This window comes from Plectropomus leopardus, chromosome 11 (genome assembly GCF_026936395.1).
Source record: "Plectropomus leopardus strain MGB_pleo_1.0 chromosome 11, ASM2693639v1, whole genome shotgun sequence".
In the NCBI taxonomy this organism is placed as follows: Eukaryota; Metazoa; Chordata; class Actinopteri; order Perciformes; family Serranidae; genus Plectropomus; species Plectropomus leopardus.
In genome coordinates, this window is record NC_142186.1 from 1,295,879 (window position 1) to 1,309,621 (window position 13,743).

At 43.0% G+C, this 13,743-nt stretch overlaps 1 protein-coding gene across 2 annotated transcripts in view; it reads left to right on the plus strand.

The window, feature by feature from the left end:
* dyrk1b (dual-specificity tyrosine-(Y)-phosphorylation regulated kinase 1B) overlaps positions 1 to 11,240 on the plus strand; it is a 79,108-nt gene extending 67,868 nt beyond the window's left edge. Inside the window, exons 8-13 of one of the 2 annotated variants that reach the window (XM_088084941.1) lie at positions 1,114 to 1,260; positions 2,696 to 2,836; positions 3,433 to 3,553; positions 5,041 to 5,223; positions 7,434 to 7,537; positions 9,522 to 11,237. In XM_088084941.1, the coding sequence (XP_087941067.1) occupies positions 1,114 to 1,260; positions 2,696 to 2,836; positions 3,433 to 3,553; positions 5,041 to 5,223; positions 7,434 to 7,537; positions 9,522 to 10,037 (1,212 nt within the window). In that variant the 3' untranslated portion in view covers positions 10,038 to 11,237. Of the gene's footprint in view, positions 1 to 1,113; positions 1,261 to 2,695; positions 2,837 to 3,432; positions 3,554 to 5,040; positions 5,224 to 7,433; positions 7,538 to 9,521 lie in introns of both variants that reach the window. The other variant, XM_042489612.2, reaches the window with a different exon arrangement.
* Positions 11,241 to 13,743: the final 2,503 nt, after the last annotated feature.

Here is a 13,743-nt window from a genome sequence, read left to right on the forward strand (position 1 = left end):
CACACACACACACACACACACACACACACACACACACACACACACAGACCTTCCAAATATGCCTGTCAGAGTACATTTACTTTTTTAAATTTTTTGGGGCTTTTAGTGCCTTTAATTGACAGGACAGTGTGAGCATGAAAGGGGGAGAGAGAGGGAGAGACATGCAGCAAAGGGCTGAGGCCGGATTCAAACTCGCGGCTGCTGCAGCGAGGACACAGCCTCTGTAAATGTGGCGCCGCTCTATCCACTGAGCCAACAGGCTCCCCATAGTGCATTTATCAGTTAACTTCATTTGTAGAAATTCACTATAATTGTCGCTCACATGTACTTACTGGGGGATGCTCCTCATCAATCAAGTTTTAGAAAATAGATGTATGAATGTGCCATACACATATGTCCCAGTCAACACAGAATCCAAACATTGATTTTGTGTGTTGTCTCATTTTATTAGATTTTTTAAATAAGCATAAATAAGTGTAATCCAAATTTTGACCACTTAAAGCACTTTCACACTACATGTCACATTCACCCATTCACACACGCATTCAGGGACTACAGTACAAGCTGCCACCCGCTACTCAGTATCCATTCATACGCACGCACACTCCGATGACGCAGTATCAGGAGCAATTTGGGGTTCAATATCCTATATAGTATATAATACTTTGACATGTTGACTGGAGGAGCCGGGGATCAAACTGCTGACCATCCAATCAGAAGACGACCCGCTCTATCTCTGAGCCACAGCCCTTTGGCCTTACTGTAGCAGCAGTGTTTGATGCAGGTGGGAAATGTGAGTGCTACTGTGTGAAAACAAACTGCAGTCAGGTGAGCTTTAATGTGAAGGGTTCATTTCCTGGCTGGCAGCAACAGACTGTGTGTGACTGGCTGTGCTGCTGCTCCTCACAGTGGACAGCTCCTGGAACAGCAGGCAGCACACTGACGCTACACTCAGCTGACTTCTTCCATATGAGACCTTGATGTGACGTGTGCTTTACAGTTGTTAATGATGCAACACATGCTCTACAAAGCAGCTGAATCAGTTGAACATGAGAAGATATAAAGCAAAGCTTTGTGGTGTAATGTGTCCTCCTCTCCACCTCCTCCTCTCAGATCTATCAGTACATCCAGAGCAGGTTCTACCGCTCTCCCGAGGTGCTGTTGGGAATGCCTTATGACCTGGCCATCGACATGTGGTCTCTGGGATGCATCCTAGTGGAGATGCACACAGGAGAGCCTCTTTTCAGCGGCTCCAATGAGGTAATAGCAACAACACCAGAAACATATCCTTTTAAAAAGGCTAGAGGCATGATTTAGTGGAAACCTTTGATTCGGTTTGCTTTTAGGCCGTGGTTTCTGGGTTCCAGCTCTAACATGAGCTAAAAAGAAACTTTCTGCTGCATTCAACAATACATTCATGCTTTGGAGTTGAAGGATGAGTTGATTAAAATCGGCAGGTACTATGAAGAATTCCATCCGGCGGCTCGGGCATGTTGCTGCTGATGGCATTGTTCACTTCCTGCAGTGCATTTTTTTGAATTTTCATCAAAGTAATGTGGTAAACCAAAAGGTAAACCTAGCATGGCTGATTGAATGTAAATTACGATTATGTTACTGGGCTGCCCATTTCTCTCCTAATGTGTTTGCAGAAACACATTTAAACACCCTGTTTAGCTGTAATAGCGTGAGTTTGTGAACTGGAAGTGGGCGCCATACTGCTTTCTGCGCAGTGAAAAAAAAGAGATCAAACAGTAAAACTAAGCTGCTCTGATCAAATATAAACCAAGATTTTGTTACTGAGTTGCATTTTTCTCGCCTCAAATGATTTCAGAAACGTATATAGGCTTACAGTTTATATGTTTTACAACATCAGGCTGGCTGCCATTCTTTTACTCAGACCAGTCTACAAATCATCAGCCTCCAGTGGAAAAGTTTATTGGTCTTATCAGGCACATAGCATTCTGGTAGATGTAGATTTTCTACCTTTTGATCAAAAGTGTCCTTTTTTCTGTTTTCTCTGCTCATGTAGCAACAGTTCCATAAGTATTTGCATCATTCTGCTGCAAAAATGGCCTAGTTTTATGTGAGGGTCTTTTTTATATTAGTGAAATACTTCCCAAAGAAAAGGCACAGTACAAAAGTACACAACGGTTTTCTGTCATATTTTACAAATTAAACTGGAAACGGCTGACTCAAATGAACAATATTTTAAACGTAGGCATTCACTGAAAAACATGTTTTTTTTATATGTATAGATTATCAGATATGATCCATGTATCATTAATCTCACTTCAGCATTTCCTGGTTGTACAAAGAGCTGTTTAGACAGTCGCCGGTGCTGCAGCCTGAGTGTCCGTCTCGATGTGAGCACCTTTAGAATTTTTGACTTGTCACGCCCTCAAAGCCAACTCTGTCCACATCAAAGATATCCCAGCATGCTGTGTGCAAATTAGTCACTTCTAATAAACGAGGAAAAGGAGCATATTTCTGGTCACAGACTTGGAGTGTAGCGTGCACCATCAGAGTCAGGAGCCTGAACCGCTCTAATTGGATCCTAGTCCCACTCGGGTGCATGTTTGTTATATGTTGCTGCCTCAATTCACATGTTTGTCCACAATACAAAGACTAATTATCTGTGTCTGTGTGTGTGTGTGTGTGTGTGTGTGTGTGTGTGTGTGTGTGTGTGTGTGTGTAGGTTGACCAGATGAATAAGATTGTGGAGGTTCTGGGGGTCCCTCCCAGCCACATGCTGGACGCAGCTCCTAAAGCCAGGAAGTATTTTGACAAGCTGTCAGACGGTCTGTGGACAGTGAAGAAGAACAAGGACATCAAGAAGGTATTTGACTACATTCAGAGGTCCCTCTTCAGCGTTCACCTCGTGTCCTCTGACTCCTACTGGTGACACAGATAGCAGCTGGACTTGTAAACAAAGTGAAAGCCTCGTGAGTGTGAAGCAACAGTGGGCAGCATGTGAATGAAGTCACTGGGACGTGTGGGTGTGCTGCAGCTGAAGCACATGCTGCTACTACAAGTCTTCATCAAAAAGATGTTTAGATGCTGCACGTTCTTGTGAAGAGTGTTAAAGACTATGAATTCCAAATGGCTGGAGTTTTCATTGGGTGATATTTTTCTGTCAGAGGAGAAGAATAGAAGAACTGTCTTGACTTAGTCTGTGGCTTATTAGGACATGGATTGTTGTGGATTTCATTACTTCACCTTGATTGTTGTCTCAGTGTTCAATAGTTTGAAACCTCAGCAACGTGTTCAAAACAGTAACACAGCTGTAGTGTTAGAAATGATTAAGAGTTTACAGGACGTGCAGATGTATGCATCTATTAGAGCCTGTGGGTACTGCTGTGGGAGGTAACTGGGCTCTCTAAATCCTTCTCTGTCTGTATCTAAATATTTGTGTGTTTTGCGTGTGTTTCCCAGGAGTATAAGCCCCCAGCCACACGGCGTCTTCATGAGATTTTGGGTGTAGAGACTGGGGGCCCAGGGGGGCGGAGGGCAGGGGAGCCAGGACACGCCCCCTGTGACTACCTGAAGTTTAAAGGTAAGCCCACACTTTGTAATGATCTGCAGGGACACACACCAGATTTGTCGGACTCCCATTTATTTATTTATGTATGTTAGTCAAAATACAGCCATTATAGCAGCTACCTGTTTATGAAAAATTATCATCACTGATAACCCAATGCATTACTGAAGGTGTAAAGTCACACGTTTCATTGCAATATCATTTTTATTATGGATTAAATGGAATCCCCCTAACACGTGGCATGTGGCATTAACATGCCATTCAAATCCACCTCAGTAATAACTGTCAAGAGAAACAGACCAAACAATATTTTTTGTTAGTCATTATCATTATTATTATGAGAAAAGCTGTGTGTTGCTCTAGGTCCAGGACTAGAGCAACACACAGGACAGACCCCGCCCCCCACACACACACACACAAAAAGCTTTCATTTCTAAATCAATGGATATTTGACGTTAGTTTTGGCAGTTAACTCTTTCAAACATAAACTAAAATTGGCTTAATTTCTTTCAAACTCAATGGGAGAAGGCAAAGAGCATTTTAAGAAGAAATTACCCATAAAATTAAGTAAGGATATTCATTTTTAAAAAAGGAAACAGAAAATGGCCTGGAATTGGCACAGCAAACAAAATTTTAAAAAAGCCAAGGAAATGACCTGAAAAAGGGGACTTAAACATTTCAATAATTTTCTGTAACATTACATTATTATGGTAATTATAAATATAGTTGTAGTTATAATCATTAACCTTAGCTTTTTCCTTTTCCCTTGACATCTTTCCCGAGCATTTTTTTTTTTTTGGTTTCTTCTTTTTTTATATTTTTTTTCTAAATCTGTTGAGCATTTCTTACCAAGTTGCTCATTGCCTTTTTCCCCATCTTTTTGAGAGAAGTCAAACCAACATGCTCCAAGTTTAAAATTGTAAATTCCTTTGAAAGGAATCTGAAACCTCCTCATTTCACAACAAAAGTACTCAGACACTCTCTCTGTTAGGACGCAGTGTTACAAACAAATTACACTTTTGAAGTGTAATGTTGTGCAGATTCATTTTTTTCTCATGCTGGAGTTCAGTCGACTCTTGAAATGTGTTCAAGCAGCCTGACAGTTTGTCTCGAAAGCCGCAGCAATGAATGACCTCTGTCTTTACCCAGTACAGAGCCAAAGCACAGCGGCTCAGTTGGTAGAACGGGTTCCCTGTGTACAGAGGTTACGTCCTCACCGCAGTGGCTGTGGATTCGATTCCGACCCTGGCCTTTTGCTGCATGTCATCCCCTCTCTCTCCCCCTTGAAAACTGTATCTGCCCTATCTAATAAAGGCAAAAGCCCAAAAAATAATCTTCAAAAAAAGAAGTGGTCAGATGCATGATTACCTCAGCATGCATCAGTGAGGTAGCATTGAATGGTGGCACCTGCCGGGGGGAGACAACTGTTGTAGCTGGCCAATCATTTCCTGTGGCTTCCACAAAATCTCATCATCATCCTGGTCCTGTTTGACCTCCTACAGACCTGATCCTGCGCATGCTGGACTATGACCCTAAAAGCCGCATCACGCCATTCTACGCCCTGCAGCACAATTTCTTCAAGAAGACAACAGATGAAGGAACCAACACCAGTTCATCGACATCCACCTCTCCTGCCATGGACCACTCCCATTCAACCTCCACTACTAGCTCTGTTTCTAGCTCTGGTAAAACACACACACACACACACACACACACACACACACACACACACACACACACACACTTCACACACACACTCTCTGACTCTTCTTCTCCTCCTCCAACACTTTCCTGACTCTGTGAAAATGATGAACCCTGCAGCAGAATGAATTGGGCTGAAATTTAAAGATCTTGGTTTACCTCCTTGCTGTCAGAGAGAATGAGTCAGGGTGGTACAGAGTCCCAGGTGACAGGGACAGGAGAGCGAGAGAGAGGGGGTAATGTGTCTCATTCATATGTCCCTGACAGCCATGTTGTCCAGTGAAACAGCAGAAAGGGCAGATAGACCCTGAACCTGTTGCCTGAGAAAACCCTGCTGCAGGGCACCATGCCACAAACACATCTCCTTCATCTCGCTGTGATGTAAGATGTTTTTGTGTGATGTGTTGATGATGGAGGACGAATAATGTTCATCCCCAGCGTCTGTGCTGGGTAGGGGTGGGTGATATATTAAATATACTTGGGGTGGGGTGCCTGGTGGCTCAGTGGATAGAGCAGGCGCCCTGTGTATAGAGGCTGTGTCCTCGCTGCAGCAGCCACAGGTTCAATTCCAGCCTCGGCCCTTTGCTGCATGTCACCCCACCTCTGTATCCCCCCTTCACACTTCGGCTGTCCTATCAATTAAAGGCAAAAACGCCCCAAAAGTATCTTTAAAAAATATATATATATATATATGGATATATATATATACTCGGGGTATTGTGGCTTGTCCATGTGCGATATATATTTAATGACTACATCATGAGCATCGAGTATAAATGGTCTCGTAGTTTTTATAAGCCACTGGAGGTTAGGTTCTGTTACTCTCTCCTACAGCTTTCTGCCTCTAACAGACACACACAAAAAAGCAGGGCTTTTGCAGAGCTCCTTTTATGATCCCAGAGCACCAGAGCGACTTGCAAATATTAGTAATCTATGAACTGGAGAGTTGTTAGTTTGTTGCTGCTCACAGTGAATGAATCCTCATGATTAAAGGTGCCGCGGTATCCGTTTAACTGTCTGCTAACATCCAAACGTAGGCTATAAGCTTTAGGTCCACAGCACAAACATTATCACCTCTGGCCCAATGTGAGACAGGTCCTTCAAAATAAAAGTACTACTTGAATTTGATAAATTCAGTTATAACAATACTTTGTAAAAAATGTCATTGTAAATGTACTTTATTTAACTTTTAGTAGTTAACATTAGTTTAAAGGACATTTAAAAAATATCAAGATCGTGTATCGCAACATCACCTCAAGATATTGCAATACTCTTTTAAAGCCATATCATCCAGCCCTACTGTTGGGCTCAGTATGACTCCATACAGGGCGAGTAAAAATGAGGACTACACTCAGTTGGTGTTTGGTGGCTCCTCATACTGGAACCAGGGTTCCACGCTCACAGAAAACCTGAACAAGTTTTGGTAAAGTCTTGGACATCAGTAGTGTGATGAAATGAACTGTTTCTTTCAGGGATAACCTTGCATGTAATGTAACATAACATCAAATGTATTTTCTGTTAGTTGTTGACACATTGTAGCTCTAATATGCATTGAGTCAGAGCTGCACGATATATTGTTTCAACATCGCCATTGTGTTACACATCCAAGGACGTTTCGTCCTTGATGCTAATGGAAAACTAGCACAGTTCTTATATTCTGTGACTAAAAGCAGCCGTGCCTTCCCCTTTAAGACATAGTGTGGTGACATTTGTTACAGGAAGCAAGACTTTCATGTGCATGTGTGCAAGTGTAGAAGAAAGAAGAGGGTAGAAGGTAGATTTATTGCTCATTTTTCAAAGAAAGTTTAAAAATCAAAATTTTGTTTATCCTTGATCCTGCTACATCTTTGGAGTTTAAGGTTGAGTTGATTAAAATCATCAGCTACTATGAAGATTCCATCACGTTGACATGCTTTTCCAAAATGGAAATGTGGGTGCTTGGAAAGTTCTAGAAAAGTTTTGAAATTGTGTTGATGAAAACATGTGGGAGCCTGGTGTAACCCTGCAGAGGGGCACATCAGCCCAGCTGTCAGTCAGTCTCTGTCCATGATGAGGAGAAGTCAGCTTGCTTCTGGCCCATCCAAAACTCTGACAAATGACATCAGACAAACTGAATGACCACAAACTGTCAGTGCAGGGTGAGTGTGTGTGACTTTAATATGAGTGTGTTAAATGTGGTCTGTTCTGTTTCCAGGTGGCTCCAGTGGTTCTTCCAATGATAACCGCAACTACCGCTACAGTAACCGCTACTACAACTCTGCTGTTACACATTCAGACTATGAGATGACCAGCCCTCAGGTACACAGCGCCGCAGCACCGACCAGCTTCACACACACACACACACACACACACACACACACACACACACACACACACACACACGCACGCGTACACACACGCACACGTACACATACACACACTGCTCACATCCTGCATGGATCACATGATCTGTGTGCTCTTGTCATGGAGCACAGAGTCACACAGACAGCCCTGAACCACAAACTCAGCACACTGACAAACTCCTCTCTGGGAGCTTTTTCTACATACGTCATTGTAAAGGGGACAAGTGGGATGGCCTCATAATGTTTATGGTCTGCCTGGTAGACGAGTGAAGTGTTGAACACACAACATTAGAAGAAGTTGCACTGACATAGATTAGCACAGCATCCAGCCAGTAGAACACTGCAGCACTGTGCTCCTTTATCTGTCTCTCGTCCTCTTTATGTTCTCAGTGTGTCTGTCCATTTATACATATGGATGTCCGTCCCATTGTCTCCCATATCTAAAGAACACTCTAAGGGAATTTTCTCAAATTTGGCACAATTGTCCAGTTGTACTCAACAATTAACTGATTAGATATTGGTAGTTTTGATGCATATCAATTCTGATTATTAAAAAGAGTTTCAATATTGATTTACAGCTTTATGGTACTGCATAGCAACTGTGCTTTCTCGCTCTCACAATTAATGTTTGCTCCCCTTACTGTGCTGTTCTCTGCTACTGACCAAGAAACAAAAAGTCTGAACCGGTGACATGTCCATTTTTCCCGTGTAGTATCAAATATCAGTATTTCTCAACTGTATCTAAGTTAGAAAGTCCAGTGTCAACAGTAGATTCTGGTGGTCAAAGATCACTGTAACATGTTTTTGGCCATAATTCAAGAATTCATACACTAATTATGATAAACCTTCACACAAATGTCTAATTGATATCTCAGGAACAGAAGGGGAGACATCTGGTCAGATACTGAGTTTGTGACACTGATCTGTAAAATGTGCTGATTGTAAAGATATTCTGTGCTGATTGGGGAGGAAGATGTGTGTGAAGCATCCATGATTAAGAGCTTTCTTTGCAGAAACATCCATGTTTGACTTTAAGGTGCTGAATGGTAGACAACTGGACTTCACTGAGTTTCTTGAAGACGTTTCACCTCTCATCCAAGAGGCTTCTTCAGCTCTGAACTTACTCATTGTAGCGATAGTTAGATGAGAGGTGAAATACCGGTGCTGTATGTACTGGGGTGTTTCTCTGCACTGTTTGGTCGTGTGTTTGAAAGGATTTCTTATCCCAGTTTATGCAGACGCCCGTAAAAGTATTCACAGCATACTACTTAGTATGGTAGTAAAAGTATGTGAAATGCAGTATGCCAAAAATACCAGGATGTCTTACTACATCTGGCTGCATTTTGCAGTATGCAAGCCAGCATGCTTTTCTGGCTATTCTTACCCAGAAGCCGCAATGATGAATGACAGTGCATTCAAGGGACTGATGACCAGTCACATGGTAATAATAGCAATATATATTGTTTAAGTGAACAAAAAAAATCATACAGATAAGCATCCAACAAAAATAAATGAAAAAAAACAATGACAGAGAAATGCATATGTAGGCTAATAAAATGTATATATAATGTTAGAATCCACAATGTATGCAGTTATAACTTAAAGGTTAAATGTTGTTAAGTAACGATAGCAGAGCTCTCCAGCTTAACCTCTGTCTCTGTTGAGTTTGGCGAATGGAAATTTGCTTTTTCTCCATGGTAACAGTTATATGAGAAAGAGGGTCAAAGTTCAGGGTGCAGTATTATGAAGAAGTAGTATGTCCTGATTGTGTGCATACTGCATGCAGCAGTGCATACTTTGCAAGGGCAGCCATAGTACCTACTAAAAGTAAAAAGAAACAGTATGCGATTCGGAACGCACCCATTGAATCCCATCAAGTATCTTCATGTCCGTCCATGAGAGCATGCTGTCTCAACCTCTGTGTCCCTGTCTGCCCCCAGGCTCCCTCCCAGCAGCAGATGAGGATGTGGCCCGGCAGTGATGGTGGAGGTGGGGGTCAGGACCCAGCATACACCCAGTTGCTGCTCCACAAGCCGGCTGCCTCCCAACAACACCAGCGCCACTTCCTGGACCCGCCCCACCACCCACACCCGACCTACTCCCACCATGGGAATGGCGGGCGCGGCCTGCGGCAGGGCGGACAGACGGGCATTGGTGGAGGGGGGGGCCAGCAGGGATCCTCGCCCCAGATGAGTGACAGCATGGATGTGGGCGTGTCCCTAGGGCTGCACCACCTGGGGGCGGTGTCTTCCATGGAGGCCTCTCAGTTTGGCTCTGCCTCCCTGCCCCTCGCTCTGCCAATCGGACTGTCTGCCTTCCGGACTCGGACGGCCCCCACCGCCCCCGGGCCACAAGCCCCGCCCCCTGAGGACTACTACCCTGCCTCCAACAACAATAACCCCGCTGCGGGGGGCAGAGGGAGGCCGGACTCAGACGAGGGGCCAGCCAACTCTTGATAAAACCTGAACCATGCCCTAAAGCCATACAATTTTAACTACAACTACTACAACTACACACACACAGCCAGAGTTCAGAGACAAAGAGGTGAACTTTGTGCTGCAGGAGACAGTTTGTACTGCATGAGAGGAGGAGGAGGAAGGAGGAAGATGCTGGGAAAACGCTCCTTTTATCCTGTTTTAGTTTGTTGTCTTTTGTTGCGACTGTAATTGGAAAGGAATGATTGTGACAAGTTTGTTTTTATTAATATTATTGTTGTTTAATATTATTTGATTTTTCTCGGGTTTGAGGAGTTGTGTGTTCTACTTGGTTGTTTAAGCCTGGAGAGGAGGAGGAGGATGAAGAGGAAAGAGAGAGGAGCCATGCTTTTCCATTTTACTCCATATGTTGGCTGTAAGAGGAAGATCACGTGTTCATGTTCACACCGGTTAGTTCTGACATTAGGATGGTCATATTTACAGTCCCCAGAGATGAGCAGTCTTAACACACACTCACACACACTTACACACACACACCGCTGCATCAAGAAGACAGACGCTGGTTTCGCAGGGAGGAAACACCATCGTATGTGTGATTCAGGACTCATGGATTCTCTCTCGTGTCTGCTCGCGTCCTCCCTCTGTCCACCGCTCTCCACATGCTGGTGACGGAGAACCTGGAGGGAGGGAGGGAGGTGGAGGGAGGAGAAGGTGGCAGGACACTGATGCCTTCCTGGCGCTCATAGGGATCTCCTTCTCCTCCTCGTCCTCTCCCTCCCCCTGCTTTCTTCTTCCTCTCCTCCTCCTCCTGTTGTGTTTCTCCTCCAGACAGCTCCTCCTCTCTGTGCTGCTAATCACCATGACAACTGGTCCGGATTGCTGCTAAAGATCCAACACAGATCAATAAAGAAATAAAAAGAAATAGAAACAGAAATAAAAAAAAAACTTTTTAACCCTTCTGCTTAAGAGAAAAGGATAAAGTAAGAACCACTGCATCTCAATGTATTTATTACTATTTAACAAGAAAAAACAAACTGAAAGTAACCCTTTTTTCTGCTCTTCTTTGTTTGGTTGCCTTCTTTCTGCAGGTGAGCTCTGATTGGCTATTGTAACAGTGACAGTAACTGGTGACATGGGAATGCCACCGGTTGTGGGGGCTGGGTGGAGGGGAGGGGTTGGGGCAAAATAAAGTTGGATATATAATAAGAATAAAGAGTATACTTTTGCACACCAAAGTCAAAGAAAACATCAGATCTCCGCTTTTCTTCCTACTAATCTGATCCAACACTTTATGACCTCGTGTTGTCACGGTGACACTCGTCACACGGGATGCCTCCTCCTGCACCACCACGCACAGTTCACATCACAACACCTTCAATACTCTGTCCAGAAATAAGAGCCACAATCCACCATCAACCCTGATTGGCTGTTTGGTCTGAGGAGCAGACAGCCAATCAATAAGCGGCTGTTGTCCTAAATGACTGGGATGAAAAGTGTTTAGAATGAAACAGGGCTCCATGCAGTCAATGATACAGAAGCAAATTTCTCTGTTTCTCTTTGTAAGCTGCTGATTTCTGGGATGCACCATGCTTTCTTATTTTTGCTCTTCTCTCAGGTAAGAGAAAACTTTGCGTGGTCAGAAGCACTCTGAGAAATACATCTTTATCATTGTCCATTAAATGTCCAACACAAGCAGACATTAAAACATGCAGTAACATCTTAATATCAAAGTTAGAATACAGCCACAAGCAGCAATTCTGGGGTTCAAGCCAGCACGAAGCTTAAAAACTTGAAAGCTGGGTGTCAGTTTACGACGCCTGCGTTAAATATAAGCAACAGGTTTTGTGACGATCAGACAGATGCTCATTCATTTACATACAAATCTCTGCTGACCCATGCTTGTCCTCTGGGTCAATTGCAAAAACATTTGGGGGACATGCTTCGATGGCTTAGTTAAACATGTCCACTGGTTTGTTTTCCTGCTTTTTTGTCCTCTTCCAGTCACATGACAAAATAATAATAATCACTGAATTAGTAATAAGTTAATTTTAGGTCCTCATAGCATATTTGCTCCATTTATGAATGTGTACTATTCTCTTGCAACAGATGGTCTTTAAGAGAACGTCATACTCGAAAATATAAAAATAACCACGAGTGCAAAAAAAAGTCCTATAGGTAGCTGAAAGTGACTTGTCTATTTCTGTGTGAAGCCTGCGTGATGTTAGTATCGGACTGAAATGTGGAGTCACACTTCAACCTCGTCATATTTCAATGCTCTCTCTTTTCACTGGTTATTTCTGAGTGAAACCCTGAAATGCTCAATGAAGGAATGACTTTTAGATTGAAACGGTGACTCACAGGTGACAATCTGTTTGGGTGGATTTTGCTACAGCTGTAGTAACTGTTCTACTTTGATTTCATGCAAGTTCCAGACTTCCTTTTGAAATGACTCTTGTAAATGCTGTGCAGGACAGCAGCAAACCACCCGAATCAGGAAAGAGATCCAACCCAAAACTCCCCAGCAGCAGAGTTCAACCCACTGGGAGCACAATGGGTCAGGCTGAGGATGTGACAGAAGAAAGTGTTGAAGTAGCAGCTGACCAGGCTCGATCTCCTCAGCTGCTGCGTCTTACATGAGACACATCATGTATTTCACAAATATTTTGTGAGCCAGTTGCCATGAAAATGTGCTGTGTTTCAGTTGGAAGACATTGAGCTGAATATCAGGATCACGTTAGAGTGTGGTGGATAACAAACACTCCGGTTGGTCTGTGTGAGAAAGGAAACACTCACACTGTTCAAAGTGAGCCAGCTTTGTGATACAAGCAAACCTGAGTTAAGGCCAAAGAGAGTCACCAGGCCCCGGCTCAGCAACACATTAGTTGGCATTACACAGCACTCAGGAGCGCTCCCTGCATCACTGCACTGGCTTATAATTCCTTTTTAGAATCATTTTTAATATTGCTCAGTCAAATGACCCACTTTTAAAGCCCAGCTTGGACCAGCTCCAGGGAGTCTCGTGGATCTTTGAGAGCTCCAGTGTGTAGGATTCAGCAGCATCCAGCAGTGAGGCTGCAGAACTGAAACTTCCTCTGTTCCTCTGTGTGTGGGACAATGGTTAAACCCGAACAGCCCAATGTAGAGCCACCATTTGAATTGTCTGTTCTGGGCTCCTGTAGAAACAACATGAACCTAAACAATTATATTTAACCCTTTGGAACCCAGATGCCTTTCACAAGTATTTAACCCTTGAAGTTCAAAGAAATCACACCAATTTGCTCAAGGTTCAGACTTTAAACCTGGAGCATGTTGGTGTGACTTCTTTAAAACACAAGAGAAAAAAAGCAATGATCATTTAGTAGATTTAGAAAATTATTTTTTAAAAGCCAGGGGAAAATGTCTAGTTCATATATATATATATATAGCAAATTTCTGGTAATTTTCTTTTCTAATTGTGTTACTTTTCTAATTGTCTTACTAATTTTGGGGTTACTTCTTCTTGTGTTGCTGTTTGTCTTCTCCCCATGCTTTTGAAAGACATCAAGTCAGTTTGCTCAGGGTTAAAATGGAACATAGGGTTCGGTGTAAATGATGAATTAATGGACAACACTAAAGGAAATATTATTGTGTTAATTTATTGAAACTTCCCACTCTCTGACTCTATCTTTTTTTAATATAAATGTGCACATTCTGCATACAGGCCCACATGCACACCACACAGCCACTG